The sequence below is a fragment of the Bombus flavifrons genome, chromosome 7 (genome assembly GCF_040668555.2).
Source record: "Bombus flavifrons isolate JBK064 chromosome 7, iyBomFlav1_principal, whole genome shotgun sequence".
NCBI classification, from domain to species: domain Eukaryota; kingdom Metazoa; phylum Arthropoda; class Insecta; order Hymenoptera; family Apidae; genus Bombus; species Bombus flavifrons.
Window position 1 is genome coordinate 13,927,061 of NC_138448.1, and position 19,915 is coordinate 13,946,975.

A 19,915-nucleotide genomic window follows, 5' to 3' on the forward strand; every position below is an offset into this window, starting at 1 on the left:
CATTTAAGTCAAAATCAAATTGAAAACATTACATATTTTATTTACATTATTTATTTCAAACGGAATATCTACAAAAATGTACAAAAATACACATAAGATATGTGTTAACTTATTAAACAAGATTTCTGAGTTCGAAAAGTTGGAAATTAGACTTAAAAGTAGTAAACATGTTTCTATAAACTGTACATATGTAACCATGTACATATATATGTATTTATACGCTCATATTAAGTGAGTGATGTTGACATTTTTTTAAAAAGAAATTTTAGAAACAATTTATCAAAAAGTTAAATTTTATTAGAAAATATGTATGTTAAGTTTACTATTAACAAACATATTATTCGCAAAGTCAGGAATGACTTTATTTAACATCAATTCGTAACATGGTAATTTAGAATTGGACAAATTTGTGCTATAGAAAAATAGCAAAATAGAATAAAATAATATATATATGTAAGCAGTATATGTATATAATAACGTAACGAAATGTTAGCTACGTTCTTTCTTTTGAAGTAAGTATTCATTTATATAATTTTAATAACCTTATTAACCTATCTATCAGTTCTATATGAACTACATGATAATACAAATAAATAATATTACATAATCCCATAATTATTAACTTCTAGGAGTACTAAAACTCAAATTATATTGCCATTTCGAAGGTTAAATATTACGTTTAATGTAATAAGAACTAATTTATCATCATCATCATCTGATTTTTCTTCTTCTGATTCGGATTCTGATGCTGAAATTTCTAATCAAACTAGAAATGTAAATATTTCGTTACTTTTAATATAAAACTTATTTCTTTTAATATGTGTGTCTATGTTTATAATTTTTATTTCATGTTCCTTTTCTCTGAAGAAATTAAGACGTACAGACTATTTGCAAGGTGCAAAAATAGGACAAAAAAGAAGACAAATAGGTAAGAAATTATAATTTATTTTAAGATAGATGCATAATAAGACAAGAAATTTCTTATCATAGAGCATGAGATAACCAAAGCAGCCCAAATTTTAACTACAGCATCAGGCCAAGATAAAGAAAAAGTTCTTTCACATTTGTTAAATACTATCAATAAAATTCAGACTGTAGATAATACATTAAGTAGAAGGTTTAAGTATAACTTTTTTGTTTAAATTATATTTTTATTCTAATAAATTATATAAATATATAATAATGATGTTATTTGTAGTAATAAAGATAAAGCTAAATCTACAATTCATGAGCTAAAAAGTCAGCAGGAGGAAGTAAGGCATGATCGTGATAGGTTTGAAAGAAAATATGAAACGCAAAAGGAACCATCAAGAATTGAAATACTTAAAAGCCAGTCAAGTATGAAAAAGGATATTGATGATAAGTTTGAAATGAAATATGAAAGACGAATGGAACCATCTATAATTCATAAGCTAAAAAGTCAGCAGGAGGAAGTAAGGCATGTTCGTGATAGGTTTGAAAGAAAATATGAAACGCAAAAGGAACCATCAAGAATTGAAATACTTAAAAGCCAGTCAAGTATGAAAAAGGATATTGATGATAAGTTTGAAATGAAATATGAAAGACGAATGGAACCATCTATAATTCATAAGCTAAAAAGTCAGCAGGAGGAAGTAAGGCATGATCGTGATAGGTTTGAAAGAAAATATGAAACGCAAAAGGAACCATCAAGAATTGAAATACTTAAAAGCCAGTCAAGTATGAAAAAGGATATTGATGATAAGTTTGAAATGAAATATGAAAGACGAATGGAACCATCTATAATTCATAAGCTAAAAAGTCAGCAGGAGGAAGTAAGGCATGTTCGTGATAGGTTTGAAAGAAAATATGAAACGCAAAAGGAACCATCAAGAATTGAAATACTTAAAAGCCAGTCAAGTATGAAAAAGGATATTGATGATAAGTTTGAAATGAAATATGAAAGACGAATGGAACCATCTATAATTCATAAGCTAAAAAGTCAGCAGGAGGAAGTAAGGCATGTTCGTGATAGGTTTGAAAGAAAATATGAAACGCAAAAGGAACCATCAAGAATTGAAATACTTAAAAGCCAGTCAAGTATGAAAAAGGATATTGATGATAAGTTTGAAATGAAATATAAAAGACAAATGGAACCATCTATAATTCATAAGCTAAAAAGTCAGCAGGAGGAAGTAGGGCATGTTCGTGATAGGTTTGAAAGAAAATATGAAACGCAAAAGAAACCATCAAGAATTGAAATGAAAAAATATATAATTCAGGGAAATTCATCTGTGATTGGAAAACTAATGAAGCAGCAAAAGGGATTCAGTATCATTGATGATAATGAGAGGTTGCATATTTTATTAAATAAATCTAAAAATTTATGGTTTAATCCATTTAAAATTTTTTTATAGAGATAATACAGATTATGAAAGAATCTTCGACGATTTTGTGGAAAATACCGATATTCCTAAATTTAAAATGTGGGACACTTGGGAAAGGGAGGAATTGGAATTTTTATTATCTAAATACCCTACAAATGCATTTCAAGAAATGATTCAATGGACTAGAGAAGGAAAACTATGGAAATTTCCTATAGATAATGAACAAGGTATGAGTAGAAAAATTAGACTGTGTTATTTTATATATAACTTATAAATATGATTCTTTATATGATATATAGGGATGGAAAAGGAGCAAAATGTGCATTTCTCAAAGCATGTATTCTTAGAACGTGAGTTGATACCATGGTGTCCTCCTAAGGGTCCAATACGACATTTTATGGAATTGGTATGTGTTGGACTTTCAAAGAACCCATATATGACAATTGAAGAAAAGTATAATCATATAATGTGGTATAAAAATTATTTTAACGATAAACATGATTTATTAGAAAAATTAGGAGTTTTAGGATAGAACTAGTACAAAAAACTGGCAAAAAAACAAATTGAAATGTATTAACTGTTTTTTAAAAATAAAGATGAAATAAAATGTTACACATAATTATGTAGTTGTTATTCATTAAAAATATCTTATTTTATGTGCATTTCACTGTCTTCATATTTTATGTAATGTTTTATAACAGAACGTTATTAAATGTTTATGAAACACTATATGTATATAAACATTACTGGTTAAATAAAACCTATGAAAGTATTGATATTTCAAATTCAAATAAATGAAATAGTTAAATTAGATTTAAACATTTGAAATAAATTAATTTATGAAAAAAAGATATATCAATGCAATACTTTCTTATAAATTTATAAGGAAATCTTCAATAGTTTGTACTTTCAGCTAAGGTTGAGATCGATTGGGTCAAATCACTCAAGGGACTCACTTAAGACCGGTCCAAATCCACGATCTAGTTTTACCTTATAGGCTTATAGGTTACATTGGTTTTAAAATTCTTGAGAAAAATGATCGAAGCAGAAAATATTGAAGATCAAAGTGGGCTACGTCCAGATGGTAGGCGAGCATTAGAATTAAGGCAGATTCGTGTAAAAATGGGTGTTTTTGGTCAAGCCGATGGAAGTGCTTATATCGAGCAGGGTAACACTAAAATTTTGGTTACAGTATATGGGCCACATCAGGTTAACAACTTATCGTACGTTATAATTTTTATATTAATACATTGAACCATATACGATTAATGTTATGTTTATTTAGCCAAGAGGTTCTACAGGAAGGAATACAACTAAAGGCATAGTGAATTGTCAATATAGCATGGCGGTATTTAGTTTATCTTCTGGAGAACGTAAACGCAAACCAAGAGGAGATAGAAAGTCGCAAGAAAGATCTCTTCAATTAAAACATGCAATGGAAGCCATAATACATTTAGAAATATATCCTCGCTCACAGATAGATATTTATGTAGAAGCATTACAAATTGATGGAAGTGAATATTGTACATCTGTAAATGCAGCTACACTTGCTTTAATTGATGCTGGAATTCCTATCAAGGTAATATATAAAATGAAACAAATGTCCTGTAATTTTCATTGGAAAAAGTACCTTTACCATTAAATTTATTATTGTTTTCTTTTTATAGAATTATGCTATAGGTTGCACTGTAACATTAATTAATAATCCATCTTCGGAAGATGAAGATAATACATTAGGAAGAGGAGTACTAGATGCAAATTATCTAGAAGAATGTGCTCCTGGTGTTACTTTGTCTGTTGTTGCATTACCAAATAGTGATAGTAAATCAAAAGATGGTTTGATAGTAGTAGCGCAAGGAGCAGGCCAAAGGTTGCATTTGTCTCAATTTGAGTCTTTAAAAGCTCGTGTATTATATGGATGTCAAGATATAAAAACTATTTTAGATCACGCAGTTAGACAATATCTAACAGAACAATCACTTCCTTCTCTTTTTCATGTTGCATTAAATTAGATATATTAATAAAAAATTGTACACAAAAAATGTCAAATAATACACAATTTTTTTCATAAAAATCATATACAAAATTTTTTTTAATATATTTATCTTATAAAGAATATATATATTTTATCATACACTATAATTGTACACAATCTTTTTTCTTTAAAGTAATATCCACATTTCCTTTAGAATATTTATATTCATTCGTTTTCCCCTTTTTGCATCTCAAACCTTAGCACCAGGGTACCTTTCCATAATCATACCAACACCCTATAATTTATATAGTTATTAAAATAAATCTATTTAATATAAATATAAGATAATAATAATTGTAAATTATTTGTTATACGTCTTTTACCTGTCCTCCAGCTGCACAAGCTGCAATTAATCCAAATTGTTGATCTTCTTTGATAAGTCGGTTCGCGGTATGTGTAGCTAACCGAACTCCAGTTGCTGCAAATGGATGACCAATTGATAAAGATCCACCCCATGCGTTCCATTGATTAAGATCTGGTACTCCTACTTTTGAAGACCTTCCTAAGTAATTTTGTGCAAACCAATCAGAATCTAATGCTTTTAAATTAGCTAAAATTTGTCCCGCAAAAGCTTCATGTATTTCCCACACTCCAACGTCTTTAACATTTAATTTTGCTTTTTGGAGTATCTACAATTTATTTGAAACATTATGTGTTAAAATTCTAAACATGCACATTTAACGACAATAAAGTATTACTTGTGGTATAACATAGGTTGGCCCTAAGAGCAATTGATCAACAGGATCCTGGGAAACATAAGTGAAATTTCTTAAATATGCTTTTGGAGTAAGACCAAGTTGAAGAGCTTTTTCTTCTGTCATTATCAAAGCTGCTGATGCTCCATCAGTTAAAAAAGATGCATTAGCAGCAGTAACTCCTCCATATGGTTTGACAAATGCTGGTTTTAATTTTTCTAATTGTTCAGGTGTTGAAACACGAATACCATTGTCTTTATTTACTACCTCACTTACATTTGGAACTAGAAAAGGTACCCAGATCAATTAACATATTTTATTTATTTCGTTTATTTTAATATTACCTTTATAGGGAACTACATCTGTGAGGTGTCCTTGTTGTTGTGCTTTAGCAGCCAAAGTATGTGAACGCAAAGCATATTCATCTTGTTCTTTCCTTGAAATTCCAAATGCAGCTGCTAATCTATCACCACTATGTCCCATAGTTTCATTACTAGAAAATTCAGCTACTGCAGGTAACTACGATTATATAAGTACAGTTAAATATAATATATAAGTAGATATAATTAAAGTATAATTTTGTTATAAAAGGTAATATACATCTGGTACAAAATATGATGGTCTAATACTAGTAAGAAGTTGTAACTTTTTCCCAATTGATTTTGCCTTATTAGCTTGTAACATCAATGATCTCATACGTCTACTATGTCTAATTGGTATATCTGACATGAATTCCACTCCACCTGCAACGATCACTTCATACACACCACATGCAATCAAACCCATACCAGTTGTAAGAGCTTGATTACTACTGATGCATGCCATTGTTACAGTATGTGCAGGAGTACGATCACTGTATCCTGCTGCTAAAGCTGCTTCTCTAGCAATATTTGAAGTTCTTATTTCTTGCATTACTGTACCATAAACAATGTATTCAACAATTTCTTTAGGAAATTTAATTTTGTTTTGCAAGGCCCTTGTAATAAAATATGATATATTATTATAATTGAATTAACATAAAAATTAGTGTTTAGGTTAACTTACACTAATGATTGTCTGGCAAGATCATATGCCATCAAGTTTTTATAACTTGTTCCAGATTGCAAAAATGGTGTTCTTACACCATCAATATATACGATGTTTTTAGCAGCATGATTGCTTTTAGTTGCATAAAACTTATTTGTTTTTAAATAATTTACTGCAGAACCTAAAGTACAAATAAATTACACATTCATAACGTATTTAATAAGTATATTTTGCACTTGGAAATAATTCTATCTATTTTATTATGCTATAAATAATATTAATAAGTGTGTTATAAAATTAGGAATCTTAAATAAATTTATTGACTGACTATATATTAGTAGAAAATCATTATATTGTATAAATAGCATCAGTGCTCATAAAAAGTTATTAAATCATTTTTATTTTAAAGTTCCGATTTTGTACTTTGTACCTAAATTATTAAGAATCATTACTTGCGAACCATGTACTTGCATTGTTTTTATTGTTCTACAATGATTCATAGCACAAAGTAATTTAACATACCATATTTAGGAAATCCTCTCTTCATTAAAAAACTATTTTTTGCGAGAGAATGCATGTTCAAAATTACTTTAAATTTAACAGTTTTAAAAAATTTCGCTTCTTTTTATATATGTTACTATTCTTTTTTACTAGTTAGTTATGTACTACCATTTCCTCTCGGGTACCGGTAAATGTTAAACATGACGTGGACTTTGATCTTTATTTCAGTCTTATTCTCAAAAAATTTTACTTGTGAACTTGCCATTGTTCAACCATAATTGAATGTCCCTATTAGACTATCTTGATATAGAAGTGCGGGAAAACTGACAGATTTTCCCGCTTACACTTTAAGTATTTACACTATTTTGTGTAATAAATATTAATTTCATGCAGTTTCAGAATGAATTTAGTGCATTCTATTGTAGAACGAGAAAAAGGATCTGGTAATTTGCATTTTATGAACGTATATAATAAAAGATTTTGAAATATATTGCGAATATAAAATGATAGGTTATACGTGACCAAACATAATGTTGTATTTAATCTAATGATTGTGCATGATATTCATTTTTTAAGATAAAACGTGAATTTTAAAGAAACAAACATTTTTTCAGCATCAATACACGATTATGATGTTGCTTTGTATCGTTTGAAATGTTATAAAGATGATGTGTATAAAGGTATAACGCCAAATACAGATGCATTGGATTTTAATCCAGAACCACCAGTTTTTGCATGCCGATTTTGTACTACAAAAGGATACGAACAAATAATTGCTTTAGCTAATGAAGATGGAAAGATTGCATTACAAGATACAAATATCAAAAATATGTCAAATCAACCATTGGAAGGAACACAGGTATGCTTATTATATTTTATTGAGTCTTTAATCTTTTACCTATAAAATCAAGTTACCATAAAGTATATTATTAAGAGTCTATAAGAAAAATATATTTAATTGATATCTTTCAGGCACATCGTAATGCAATATTTGATGTTGCTTGGATGCCAGGAGAATTAAAGCTAGTTACAGCATCTGGAGATCATACTGCTAGACTTTGGGATGTATCTGGTTCTGAAATAAGACAAATTGATTGTTTCCATGCTCATATTAGAAGTGTTAAGACTGCAGTGTTTCGTTATCAGGATCAGGGTATCTCTTTAATACTTAATATGCTTTGACATACATATTGCACAAAACAAAATATTAATTAAAAAAAATGTTTTAGCTGTATTTGCAACTGGAGCTAGAGATGGCTCTATCATGGTATGGGATATTAGAGCTAATCATTATGAACGACCTAAACCAGATAATTGTATTATTAATGCACATAATGTTGGAAATATAAGTAATGTACGACAGCGTAGGGTAATCACTCAATCATCCAGAGCACAAAGTATTACTGGTTTGGTATTTCAAGATGATTTCACTTTAATTTCATGTTCTGCTGGAGATGGGTAAGTTTAGTAAGTTAAAAATACACTTATATGAATTACTAATTATATGGACAAATAAAATAATAATTATATTATTGACATAGTTTAATAAAAGTCTGGGATTTGCGTAAAAACTATACTGTTCACAAAAAAGATCCTTTAGCTAAACATACAATGAATTATACTGGACATAGTACAAGGAATGGATTTTCGTCATTGTTAATATGTCCTGCAACAATTACACTATATGCAAGTTGTATGGATAATATTATATATGCATATAATATATCATCTTACAATCCTAAACCAAGTAAGAATAATAATAAGAAACATTATTGATACGAAATTTTAAAATAATACTAATATTATTATTTCTTTTGCATATATTAGTTGCGGAATTTTATGGACATCAAAATCGTACTTATTATGTTAAAAGTTGTTTAAGTCCTGATGGACGTTATCTTGCTAGTGGTTCCAGTGATGAACTTGCATATATTTGGCACACAAACAAACCAGGAGCCCCAATTGTACAACTCTTAGGACATACAGAAGAAGTTACTTGCATTGCTTGGTGTAGTGTTCGAGAAACAAAAGTATTAACAACGATATCATTATTGATTTTTAATATTAAAATTTATTATATGTAACATTAATACCCCTTTGAAAATCAAATAGATAGTAACATGTTCTGATGATTCGTGCCATCGAATTTGGAGAGTTGGCCATGAACATAAACTAGATAATGAAGAAATAGAAATACGTGGTCGTGCAGAAGCTATCTTTAATAAAAATCCATTGGAAAATCTAAAACTTGAAACTACACCAACTATTACGCGGCGTTGGGTTATATCTCAAGAACACACACCAGGATCTGATACCACACCTAGTATGTAATCATAAAATATTTAAACTATCATAACTACTATATTGTTATCAATGTTATTTTCTTTCTTTCATTAGATGCTACACCTGGACCAAGTTCATCAGATGCTTACAATCAAGTAGAAGATAGTCGAAATCAGTGTAATGTTACTACTTCAATGAAAAGAAATTATTTTCAAATGATGAGTGGATCCTGGTCTGATGGAAAATTTAAGTCAGTTTTATCTCCTATACAAGAAAACCTCACATCTGCTCGCATTGCAAAACGTATTCATTTAGAAAATCGAGGTGCACGAAGATTGTTTAGTCCATGTAATGATAATAGTTTGTCACTGAACAGAGGCTACGAATCTGATGAACCCAGTACAAGTTCATCTAGTAGAGAAAACAGGAATAACGAAATTCATTTTTCACCTACGTTGAATCTTCCAAATTTTGTAATTGATGGCACAGCGCCGCACTTACTTCAGTTATCTCCAGAAAAGTACAAAGAAAATGTCGATTGGTTAACAAGAATACGAAGAGAAAAATATGGAAAAGTCAGAAAAACATTATCAGAAAAGTCGGCTAGCCCTGTTTCTTGTACAGTGCTTGCTAGGAGAAATACTAGATCACGATCGACAGAACCACAAAAAGTATCTAAAATGCCGAGAAATTCTCCTCTCTCTTTATTAAATTTCTTTAAAGTTACTGGAAAAGACTGTGAAACAAATATGTGTTGTGATGATAATGTAATACCTTCTGCAAAATCTTAAAAATAGTCATGAATTTCTTTATTTGTCAGAAAGATTGCATTTTATCTGTGTTAAATTTCATATAAACTTTTTATTAGAAATGTTTTATAACAAAAAATTACATTCAAAACGTTAACCTATGAATGTGATACAAACATCAGCGCGCTTTTTGTTGTTTACGATGTAGTACCTTATAAAAATTTAATAAGACTTGAAACAATAAATATCATACTGTAAGATAAATATGACATACAAGTGTTATAAAGTAGGTGAAAATAGATTATATACTCACAAGTGTCATGTTTGAGTGATAACAGCATACCTTTTATACGCAATCATAAATTATATTTATAATATATTACAATAATAAAATATTTTGTTAATTTTTTTTACTAATATTTTCTTTTTTTTTCAATATAGTAACACATGAAGGTTTAAAACAAATAAACAGATCTTAAATTTTATTTCCATCATATATATTTTTTGTTCAGTCGAGAACAAAATACTTTTACTGCTTGAGAAAGTAGCTTAATTTCAACTGCCTTTAGTTCATAAATGAATCAATATATAGAAATTAAATAATGTTTAAAATTTAGAATATTCAAACTATGAAATTTTACCTTTCGTGGAGTTAATTCAACTCTTTTTGTTCCCACTACTTGATTACATAATTATTTATTACCTTTTTCTTTCTTCCAACCTTCAGATACGAAAGAAAAGTAATTGTCATCCTTTGGACCTACATAATAGAGGTAATTTTCCATGATTGTGATTATATATATAATTTTATTCCATATGATATATGTTTAATTACCAATTTTTACTTTTAAAGATGGTGGTGATTATTAAACTTGTAACATGTCTATACTAGAAGTTGCTACGTGTAATTTACAAGTTGATATAGGTAGTTCATGGAGAATGTTACGTTTTTCATTTATTCTTTTACTAAAATCAACGCTATCTAAAAAATATGGTATCCTGTGCTTATTTCAGGATATTATATGTACTGAATATAACAAAACACACCTCTAACGGGATTATTTCTTGGTAGAAATACATGCGATCACCTTGTATTTAAATTAGAAATTAGATTGTTATGACTATAACGAGAATAACCTTCACAAGGAAGTGCATATTTTAATATTGCATCATAATATTTGTTTAAATTCTCTTTATAACCATTAAATATATAAGTTACATATCTGTACAGTAAATACATGGTATTAGGTAATATAAATTTACATTAATGCGAATATTGTGCAAATTCCAAAATATTGAAGGAAAAACATATATGTACTTTCTTAAAAATCCTCAGTATCAATACTTATTAGCAGAAGCATTTGCATCTTTCCATACACCTCATTCAATTGTTCCCATAGCATAAGTTGGTTTTACTGGTTCTTTGTGATTATTTTTTAATTATAAAACAATATGAGATTTTTGGTTACTGAAAAAGTTAAAAATTTGCTATGTATATAACAGAAACATACATCAATAGGTTTAACTTCAATCATATCCATCATTTTTAATTTCTCATGTATAATTACCATTGTTGCCTCTATCATTTGTTTTATATCAGATAGATCATCATATTCATGATACAAGGGGATTTTGCAATTTTGTTTGTTTGCCTCAATGGTAAAATACGAATGGGACATTGTTTGACTGAATTAAGATTAAGATCATATTTTCTTAATAATCCAGTTAAAACATCAAATAAAGTACTATCTCCTGCAACTACGATAGCATCAGTAGATATATCTAAATCCATTGTCATTTTACGAGTATCATTTTGTGATTCTGTCTGTATTATAGTTACAGCAATTCCACCTAAATGCAAAAGTGGTTCACAATAATTTTGAAATAATTTTTTAGCTTTCCTACAAGTAAGGATAGAAGTTCATCAGTAATTAAACTATAAAAAGAATCATAATTTACATATCAAACATAAGCAAAACCTTTTTTTAGTAGTTGGATTTAAAATAATGGTTCCATGGCTCGGTTTTATATTTGTTGGAAACAGCTGCACATGCTACCAGAGATTTTTCCATATTATTTCGTATAGTCCGGAAAAAGCTTAATATTTTGGTCATTTTTGAAACACTTCTGTTTATGATAACATAACCTTCATGAATCTGTACTTTATGTATTGTACATTGTACGCCAAGTAATATTTATAAACAATTGAAAGTTTGTCAAAAGTACACAAACATTACGAAGATTTATTCTAAATAAATAAAGTCTGCATTTTAATCATTTTACATAAAAATTAATTTTTATTATCTGTAATAAAATAATCTCAATTTTATCAGTACACACACTTCTTAAAAATTTATGAAACACAGTGTTTCAACAAAAATTCTAACACTTTAAGAAGTTTATAACTTTATGAAAATCTTTTCTGAAAAGTTTTTAATTCCTAACTCCTCTAATCACGCGGTATTATAAATTGAACGTACAATCACTATTATTACAAGCACCTTGTTATATACAAACTACAAGTTGATAGGAGCATGGTTTTGATACTCACATATTTAGAATAGTTTACAATTCCCTTTAAATTCCACGCATGAAAAATTAACAAATATTGCGAATTTAATTAAAATCATAAAATTTCAAATAATACATTTTCTTATTGCTGATAAACGGTAAGATAATATAATAATCTGATTTAATGTAATATCACAATTTCAAATTATTAAATATAAAGAAAGTACATATTATGCGTACAAACATTCTGTAGAATAGCTGCTCTATCTATGATCGATAAATTATGAAAATTGTATCATTATGAAGTTTGTCGATTAGTTTTTATCATCACGTTGATCACTTTTTCATATTTGAAGCTTATTTGTCCAAAACGTGGACCAAATACGGAATTGCAGCCGCTACGCGTCAACGTTATAAAACAGGAAAATTTCAGAAATAGATCAATAGAGATATTATAAATTTTGTCTCTTTATATCTCATTTCCTAAACAGGGAACAGAAAAGAAAAAGTGTTTGTTAATATACACACGTGTTTCCCGCAGTATTAATTAAAAAAGATTTTTGCAATTTTTATCGCTCGTCTCATTTATCTACATCAAGAGAAGAAGATACAAAGCAAAAATTGAAAAAGAGAAGGGGGAAAAAGTACCACCAGATGTTAAACCGGTGTGTCATTGTACATTTTGTAAAGAAACATTTCGTATGTGACCTGTGTGTGGTGCAGGATCTGTTTTGAGAGGTGATGCACCTCCGAGCTCAAATACCAGTGATTTGTGCAAACGAAAAATTCTGCGATCTAAAAAATTCGTTCTCGCGCAAGGCTCGAGAACTATCTATGTCGATGATATCGAACATACGAAAACGCGGTTGTATTAGGGTAGAGAGGGCCTAATTTCGAAGGCATCTCCTTTCGCGATGAACGATCTGGTAAAATTGCGCGTGCAAAACGAGCAGTCTCGAGGATTAACACGGTGCTTCCTTTTTTTTTCTTTTCTCTCTATTGAGCTTCTGAAACGCTTAAAATTCTTGGAAAAATTCTTGAAAAAAGCTAATTCTTGAGGCTTTCGAGCGTGTCGTATATCGACATTCCACGTTGTTGCGTCCCATCGTGAATCGTACCCGACACAAATACTTCCCATACGCGACAGACTATTCTCAATATGTTAATATTGATCAGACCTGTTTTGGAAAACACGAAAGACACTAGCAGATTGTTGAATACCGTGTTGATCCACGTCACGTTCGATCCGTGCGAACAAATCAAGTCGAACCATAGGACGATCGATAAATCCATGTTAGTTGCTGGGTTTCGCGTGGATCCTGCGGCAACGGCGACATTTACTGCATATTCATATTAATATCTCTTTGTACATATCCTTTAATGACCTTTAAATATTATTAATTAATCGAACGTTCTCGGAGGAAGTGTTTGATAATGGCGAGCGTTGTGTCCAGCAGCATTTAAAATATCGATCAGAAGGTTCTTCGTAACTCGAGCGTAGAAGGAGCAAACGAACGAAACAGGCAGGAAAACGATGTTATTTCCGTTCCTTTTTCTTTTTCATCCGAGCTTTTTATCGTAAGATCGATCATCTTTTGTGTTTTGTTTTATAAACTTTTCCCCGAAACGATCTTCGTGCTCGTGAATTTTCCTTTTCTCTGTTCGTTTTTCTTTTTGCATCTTTGGCGGTTCAAGGATACGCGGTTCATTCCAAGGAGCATTTACGCCTCACCGATTATTTCAATTTTCGCGATTTCGCCGCTCTTTATGAATTTTTCAATTTGCGCTTCATTTCCCCGCGAAATTCAAATTTAACAAATCGACGAATGAAATCGGCAAATTACTAATGACGTTTGTCATATGACGTAACGTAATTCGATTAAAAACGCATTCTTATTAAATTTGAAAATGAATTGAACTTCGTGGTTTGAGATGAAAGCGAGATAAGCGAAAAAATTGTAAGAAATGAGCGAAATCGTTCGAATGAGAGTAATACGATGACCCACAGGCGATTATTAAGCTTTCGCTAGTCTTGAATTGCCGAAGCTCGAGTTCTTCTTCTTCCTTTAATTTTAAACGAAACGATCCACCTTGTCGTAGAGTTTGTGTAATGCGCGCATGCAAGTATGTTTATGGAGAAAGAAAGAGAGAGAGAGAGAGAGAGAGAGTGTCAGAACATGTAGAAAAAGCCTTTAAACTGTCTTCTTCCACGAGCTCTGTCCTCCTTTTACCTTTCGATGACTTCTTTTACTTTTTATTTAATGCTCCTTGCCCTCCCTCGTTCTCTTCTGTTGTTTTTAATTATTTATATCAACTGGAGAATGGAGCGACTGCGCGTCGCGGTCGACAGTACGAGCAACAAGGAAAACAGAGAAAAAAAGATGCGATCTTTTGTATTTAATTTGTTTAATAAAAAAATCATGGATCATAGTACAACAGCCCCGAGTGCGTTTTTGGTTTCGTGGATGGAAATCAAAGCTCTTTCCTCGTTTATTTCTTTTCGTCTTCATTTTTTAATCCGAACTCGCGTCGAAATGCCTTTAATCCTTTATTTAGTCCTCTGATCCGCTGTTCAGTTCCTCGAGGTGAATATAACCGAGGATAAAACGAAAACTAACCCTTAGAAGCTGTTGTTCAAGAAAATCACGTTAATACTATCGTGAATGAAATTTCACCCCTGGCTCGGCACATTTTTGGTTATTTTCATAAATGACAAAGTCAAGCAAATGCAATTGACGGGCTCGCAGCAACAATTTAAATTGTATTTGTTGGAAGAGAGAGTAAACTATAGGTTTCATACTCGAGTGTCTGATATTTAGAAATACAAAGGTTTATAACTAGGAATATTAGTCGATTGTGAATTTATAGCGCGTTTCAAAAAATTAGTTTCTGTTGGTTTACTCAAATTAGTTTCAGTCAATCAGTTTCAGCGTTGTCTTTATTGTATGCAATAAAAAAGTAGGAAATTTATCGTTTGTAATTATTAATATAAGACAAAACTCTGAGTAACGTTGAATATAACGTACGATTAATATATCACGAAGAAACAAAATTTGTGCACAAAGTGAAACTTCGCTCATGGTAGCCTTTAAGGGTTAAAAATGGGACAAAACAAGTACAAAAGAAACGATAGAGAAATAATAAGCGAACAACCAAATTAAAAGAGAAAAAGAGCGAAAAGGAAAGGAGAAAATTAGAAGAGCAAAAGAAAGGAAGTTGGAGTAGAAAAGTGAGAAGAGTCTTTCGTCATCGAATGGCTCATCTAATATGGCTTTTTGTAGATAATAAGAGGCGCGTGAAACGCGCCAATCCTTCCGTGATTTTTCACTTGTTTTCCTCTTTTTTATTTATTTATTGACGAAAACGACCATGCAAAATCGAGAGAAAGCATCGAATTTTTCCATCTTTACCATTTTTCCAATGCCACTGAGTTTCGGTTTAGAAGCTTATTTCGACGTGAACGAGAGGATGTTGAACCAAATTTCCACGATGTACGGTCGAGACACACGCGCAACTAGCGAGGCGACGACCACTGTAATCGTTTCGATTCTTTGCTCTATAAGGTGAAAGCGTTTTAACTCTTTATTTGGCGATTGATTGAAACGATCGAGGATAATTTGGTTAACTATCGGACAAATTGCTTAACAAAGTTTATTGTTTGTTTCATGTTTGGTACTATTTTAAAAATAAAATATGATTTCTCAATGTCCGGTTAAAAAGAATTCTTGTTTATTTTATTGATATTTAGTAGTTTCTTGATATCAGGCTGAGACAACAATTTAATTAAGCCTTTATCAAACTTCTTATTTATATATTTAGGTATCATTTTGTATGCTTATTGCTCGAACAATGTGGATGTACATTTTTATAGATACATATTTTTTTCAAGGAAATCGCTGAAGAAATTAAATCAAAATGGAAATTCGTTTCATTTATTAGATATCGTAATGGATATTTTACTTTCAATATTTTATATATTTTTTCAGAAATACATTAATATTCGTTATCAAGATACATTGTTATTTTGCTATCATTGATTCGTCCTTGTATAATTCATTTGTGGTAATTCTTAATCTCTTCGTCAAAGTGGAGAAGCAAAGAAAAGATGAGATTTTTGGGGGTTGATTTTGGTGGGACTATTTGATTTCATATATTCATTATCGTACGTAGTTTCTAATTGAAAGTAAAAAAAGAAGGTGAAGAGAAACGGAGTACAAAATTACGATTTATTGTAGCTCTTTGAGTATCGTACTTTTTACGCAATATATCTAAAATTCAGAAACGAAGAAAGGAAGGTTGTTTATTTTTATTAGAAAGAGAAACGAATCGAGAAAAGAATGGAACGATGGCCAAATAAAGAGTTAGAAGATCGTATTTTTATAAGGTTTGTTACGAAATAGAACGATAAGCTGGAAATATCGAAGGTCAATGAGAGGGTACCGTATATAAAAGGAGAATCCGTGGGAACAAAACTGGTGGTGATACTACTGCTACTATTTTATACGATATGATATTTTCGTATATCTGTCTACCGTATGTATAGGAACGAAGTCTACCGATTATTAAAATAGATGGTTCAAATTGTATCGAACACGTATTAAACGATTTGTAGCGTGATGGACACAAAACTCCGGCTGTATTTACGATGAGTCATTTACGATGTTGTTTCCATTAATGTACACCTGTAAAATCCCTATCGAAGAATATACGAGCTACTAAAGGATTGGTAAAGGCTATTTTGTAATTCATTCACGTGCGACGTCTCTTTGATTAAATATTAAAATAATAAACATTAATTGGAATTATTAAATCTTCTTATTTTTATAAAATAGCAATTTTCATTCGAAGTTTTTGAATCTTCCTTATACGTATCGTTGCTCCGATTTTCTGGATCTTTACTTTCCATCTATTACACTTTACTTTCAATTATCAGATTTGTACCTTTTAGATATCAGATTTTGTTCGTGGAAAAGGGGAGTTTGATATCTTTAGTATCGAGCAATTGAAATTATCGCGACCTCCTAACAAATGGAAATTAGATCTTATTTATAGATATTATTTATATTAGTTTTAATTATCAGATTTTGTTCGTGGAAAAGCACACTTTGTATCTTTAGTATCGAACAATTGAAATTATCCCAGGCTTCTAAAAAATACAGCTAAATCTAATTTATAGCGGTACAGAACCTTTCTCTATATCCGATATATTCGCTGAAATTTATAGTCGAATCTTTGCCTATTTTTATCCGAATAATTTGCAAAATTAACGTCGGTGGTATCATGTTACGTTATTCAAATCGTTGTAGCTGGTTTGATTAGATTCTGCGATTGCAAAATGCAAAATTGCAGGTTGTTTCCAGGATCGACACGTGACATCGACGACCACCTGTTGCTTTAGGCAGGAACCAACTGACAGCAAAGGGTTAGCGAAGTCAGCTGTGCGTAAAATTGCGACTCGAATGCATCGTCTTTGAAATGTTTCTTCCTTTGTAGAACGTTGGTTCTACAACAGCAAGCATGTGAACGTTGCGAATCGATGCTTCACAGAGTTATATCGAATCCTTCAGAAAATTAACACGAAGATAATTTTAAAAGCGATCTTCAAAGAGATTTTTCGACAAACTTTGTAAAGTTCTAATCTCCTTATCCTAATACGAAATTAAGTAACAAAGTTGTTAATGAAGTTTTACTCGAAACGCAAAAATACGTTCAATTTTCTATATCAGAAGATTGATTATAAAATTTTAGTCAACAAATAGTATTGTTGGGATTATCGTAATACGGAGATTACGATTGATACTATTTTATAAATTGTACAATTTTTTGTAATTGTTTCTTCGCTTATGGAACCTGTAAAAGATCGATTACTTGATAAAACAGTAATTCCGGTCGATAAGATTATTATTTGTTTACTTTGTTTCTAGCCGACTAAGTTTTATGCGAAATCTACTTGGTGTTCGCTACAATGTTATTAAAACTACAGCTGTCGACCTATAACATTTTACAAGAAGTATGCTACATAATTGAGCTGTTCTAAAGTTATACCTTTAATCAACTCGATAAATTACAGAGCAGACAAAAATGGCGATATTACAAACATTATTGCATTTGTAATTTGTTCTGCGAATTAAGATTAATATAAATAATTACGTTCTTAAGATAACTACAATCATAGGAGTAAGTTTCATTTGTCATTTTGTCCAAAGTTATTTGTTTTATTATTTTTCTAGAAGTCGAACGGTAATTATCCAACAGAGTAATGAAATTGAAAAATTTATAAAACTAAAGTTAATTAGTTTTTTTTCCCAAGAGGTTTAGCCGTAATTAAAGTGATGTAATACGTATAACTATGTTTTTATCTCAAAAAGGGCGAACATCAATTTTGCTAGACTCGTGCGTGACTTTAACAATCGTAAAAAGAAGATTACGAAATCTGTCAGTAGTTGTTTGGAGTTGCCAGATAAGAACTGACATTTTAAAAACTAAACAATTACTTGAATCATTTTTTATTAAAAATTCCTAACATTGGAGACTTTATTTTCGCTTTAAATAATATTCGTTAAATCGGCGTTCTCAGATAATCGTCAAGTTTCGTCCGGTTTATTGAAATTCAAGCATTCACAGTTTACTATTTCAGACGTACATATTTTCATAAACGTAACTGTAAAAACCGGCCTCTAAGTCAAGCTTTCAACATCGTGATGTTCTTTAACCGTTTTAGCAGCGCGCAGATAATTAATGATTTCCATTTTCAGAATCGGTTCAGACGCGCAATTTCCAGACGAAACAGTATCATGGAAATAGAGCGTGGCTTTAGTACATATAACATTATTTTAAAAAAATGTATCTTCGTTCAATCTCCGTTATATCTCCGCTTGTTTCTCAGTGACTTTCAAATTAACCGGCAATTAAATTTATTAACGCATCATCTCGATTATGTAATACCTGTTGCGAAAAATGTAATACTTAATATAAAGACGTAACAGGTGATGGACGTTTAAAGTTGCGAGAAACGTAATACATAATAAAGACGTAACAGTTGATGGATGTTTGAAATTCCATTCGAAGAAATAATTTTAATAGCGTGTATGCGTGATCTTACGATACCATTCAGAAAGAAATATTTTTCATATCGTTTGCTATTATTTGCGATATCTTACTAACAACAAGTATCTTTTTAAACGTAACACTTTCCTTTTTACTCTCGACATTGACATTGCACCAATTACAGATAAGTGTGGTACCGATAATTTGAAATAAACATGAGGGTTAAAAAATATGTGGGCGATATTTGTAGGGGCGCCTCCAGACTTCAAGCCAGGTAAAGAAACATCACTCACAAAAATGTAGATTACAGTTTATTTTTCAAGTTACAAAGTATCTGACGCGTTATACTATACACGAAATATTATTATAAATCTTATTATAAATCTTATTATAAATCCTCTTAAAGGAGGAAGAGTATTGCCAATATATATACTAGGATTTTCGTTCAAAAATTCATGAAAAAAAAAACGTGGAAATATGGAACGAGGTCGATTGCAATTTCTTGATCGCGTGACACGAGGTCAATTTTTTTGTTCGCGTTATACGAGAGTGATTGGAATTTTTTTGATCGCGATATATTGGACGGTAGCTGCAATCCTTTGATCGCATTATACAAAGACGACTACGTCTTTTTGATCGTCGCGTACGAGTACGTACTGTACTTAATCTGATCTATAATCGGGATCCTGATACCGATTCCCGGAGAACAGAGATCTATCGCGT

At 30.6% G+C, this 19,915-nt stretch overlaps 6 protein-coding genes across 6 annotated transcripts; 4 read left to right on the forward strand and 2 right to left on the reverse strand.

Moving 5' to 3' along the window:
• The first annotated feature begins 421 nt into the window (after nucleotides 1–421).
• Nucleotides 422–1,171, forward strand: LOC138181960 (uncharacterized). Its single transcript, XM_069117377.1, has 4 exons — nucleotides 422–512; nucleotides 630–774; nucleotides 868–928; nucleotides 991–1,171. The coding sequence occupies exons 1-4, from the start codon at nucleotides 487–489 to the stop codon at nucleotides 1,140–1,142; spliced, it is 384 nt and encodes a 127-aa protein (XP_068973478.1). The 5' UTR covers nucleotides 422–486; the 3' UTR covers nucleotides 1,143–1,171.
• A 51-nt stretch (nucleotides 1,172–1,222) lies between these two features.
• mRpS31 (mitochondrial ribosomal protein S31) lies at nucleotides 1,223–2,964 on the forward strand. Its single transcript, XM_069117383.1, has 3 exons — nucleotides 1,223–2,311; nucleotides 2,376–2,572; nucleotides 2,645–2,964. Exons 1-3 carry the CDS (start codon nucleotides 1,341–1,343, stop codon nucleotides 2,875–2,877), a joined length of 1,401 nt encoding a protein of 466 aa, XP_068973484.1. The 5' UTR covers nucleotides 1,223–1,340; the 3' UTR covers nucleotides 2,878–2,964.
• Nucleotides 2,965–3,256: 292 nt separating this feature from the next.
• Nucleotides 3,257–4,487, forward strand: Ski6 (exosome complex component Ski6). The gene is made up of 3 exons (XM_069117385.1): nucleotides 3,257–3,554; nucleotides 3,631–3,924; nucleotides 4,013–4,487. The coding sequence occupies exons 1-3, from the start codon at nucleotides 3,381–3,383 to the stop codon at nucleotides 4,355–4,357; spliced, it is 813 nt and encodes a 270-aa protein (XP_068973486.1). The 5' UTR covers nucleotides 3,257–3,380; the 3' UTR covers nucleotides 4,358–4,487.
• Mtpbeta (mitochondrial trifunctional protein beta subunit) lies at nucleotides 4,390–6,812 on the reverse strand. Its single transcript, XM_069117382.1, has 7 exons — nucleotides 6,624–6,812; nucleotides 6,120–6,282; nucleotides 5,676–6,051; nucleotides 5,420–5,594; nucleotides 5,079–5,359; nucleotides 4,704–5,009; nucleotides 4,390–4,615 (listed from the first exon to the last, which is right to left on the reverse strand). Exons 1-7 carry the CDS (start codon nucleotides 6,676–6,678, stop codon nucleotides 4,571–4,573), a joined length of 1,401 nt encoding a protein of 466 aa, XP_068973483.1. The 5' UTR covers nucleotides 6,679–6,812; the 3' UTR covers nucleotides 4,390–4,570.
• Nucleotides 6,813–6,857: 45 nt separating this feature from the next.
• Nucleotides 6,858–10,051, forward strand: l(2)dtl (WD40 domain-containing protein denticleless). Its single transcript, XM_069117381.1, has 8 exons — nucleotides 6,858–7,045; nucleotides 7,217–7,461; nucleotides 7,575–7,755; nucleotides 7,832–8,060; nucleotides 8,144–8,349; nucleotides 8,430–8,632; nucleotides 8,715–8,925; nucleotides 9,000–10,051. The coding sequence occupies exons 1-8, from the start codon at nucleotides 7,003–7,005 to the stop codon at nucleotides 9,674–9,676; spliced, it is 1,995 nt and encodes a 664-aa protein (XP_068973482.1). The 5' UTR covers nucleotides 6,858–7,002; the 3' UTR covers nucleotides 9,677–10,051.
• A 74-nt stretch (nucleotides 10,052–10,125) lies between these two features.
• LOC138181965 (acylglycerol kinase, mitochondrial-like) lies at nucleotides 10,126–11,900 on the reverse strand. The gene is given in 8 exon segments (XM_069117384.1): nucleotides 10,126–10,394; nucleotides 10,470–10,616; nucleotides 10,682–10,857; nucleotides 10,953–11,067; nucleotides 11,145–11,259; nucleotides 11,262–11,535; nucleotides 11,614–11,673; nucleotides 11,675–11,900. Coding segments are annotated over 8 exon segments (1,230 nt in total). The 5' UTR covers nucleotides 11,749–11,900.
• Between the last annotated feature and the right edge of the window lie 8,015 nt (nucleotides 11,901–19,915).

Coding starts and splice junctions, on each gene's coding strand:
- LOC138181960 (XM_069117377.1), top strand. CDS start 487: ATGTTAGCTACGTTCTTTCTTTTGAA. Junction 513..629: donor GCTACGTTCTTTCTTTTGAA/GTAAGTATTCAT, acceptor ATTAACTTCTAG/GAGTACTAAAACTCAAATTA. Junction 775..867: donor TTTCTAATCAAACTAGAAAT/GTAAATATTTCG, acceptor TTTTCTCTGAAG/AAATTAAGACGTACAGACTA.
- mRpS31 (XM_069117383.1), top strand. CDS start 1,341: ATGAAAAAGGATATTGATGATAAGTTTGAAATGAAATATGAAAGACGA. Junction 2,312..2,375: donor ATCATTGATGATAATGAGAG/GTTGCATATTTT, acceptor ATTTTTTTATAG/AGATAATACAGATTATGAAA. Junction 2,573..2,644: donor TCCTATAGATAATGAACAAG/GTATGAGTAGAA, acceptor TATGATATATAG/GGATGGAAAAGGAGCAAAAT.
- Ski6 (XM_069117385.1), top strand. CDS start 3,381: ATGATCGAAGCAGAAAATATTGAAGATCAAAGTGGGCTACGTCCAGAT. Junction 3,555..3,630: donor CAGTATATGGGCCACATCAG/GTTAACAACTTA, acceptor ATGTTTATTTAG/CCAAGAGGTTCTACAGGAAG. Junction 3,925..4,012: donor ATGCTGGAATTCCTATCAAG/GTAATATATAAA, acceptor TTCTTTTTATAG/AATTATGCTATAGGTTGCAC.
- Mtpbeta (XM_069117382.1), bottom strand. CDS start 6,678: ATGCATTCTCTCGCAAAAAATAGTTTTTTAATGAAGAGAGGATTTCCT. Junction 6,283..6,623: donor GAGAGGATTTCCTAAATATG/GTATGTTAAATT, acceptor TTTGTACTTTAG/GTTCTGCAGTAAATTATTTA. Junction 5,360..5,419: donor AGATGTAGTTCCCTATAAAG/GTAATATTAAAA, acceptor TACCTTTTCTAG/TTCCAAATGTAAGTGAGGTA.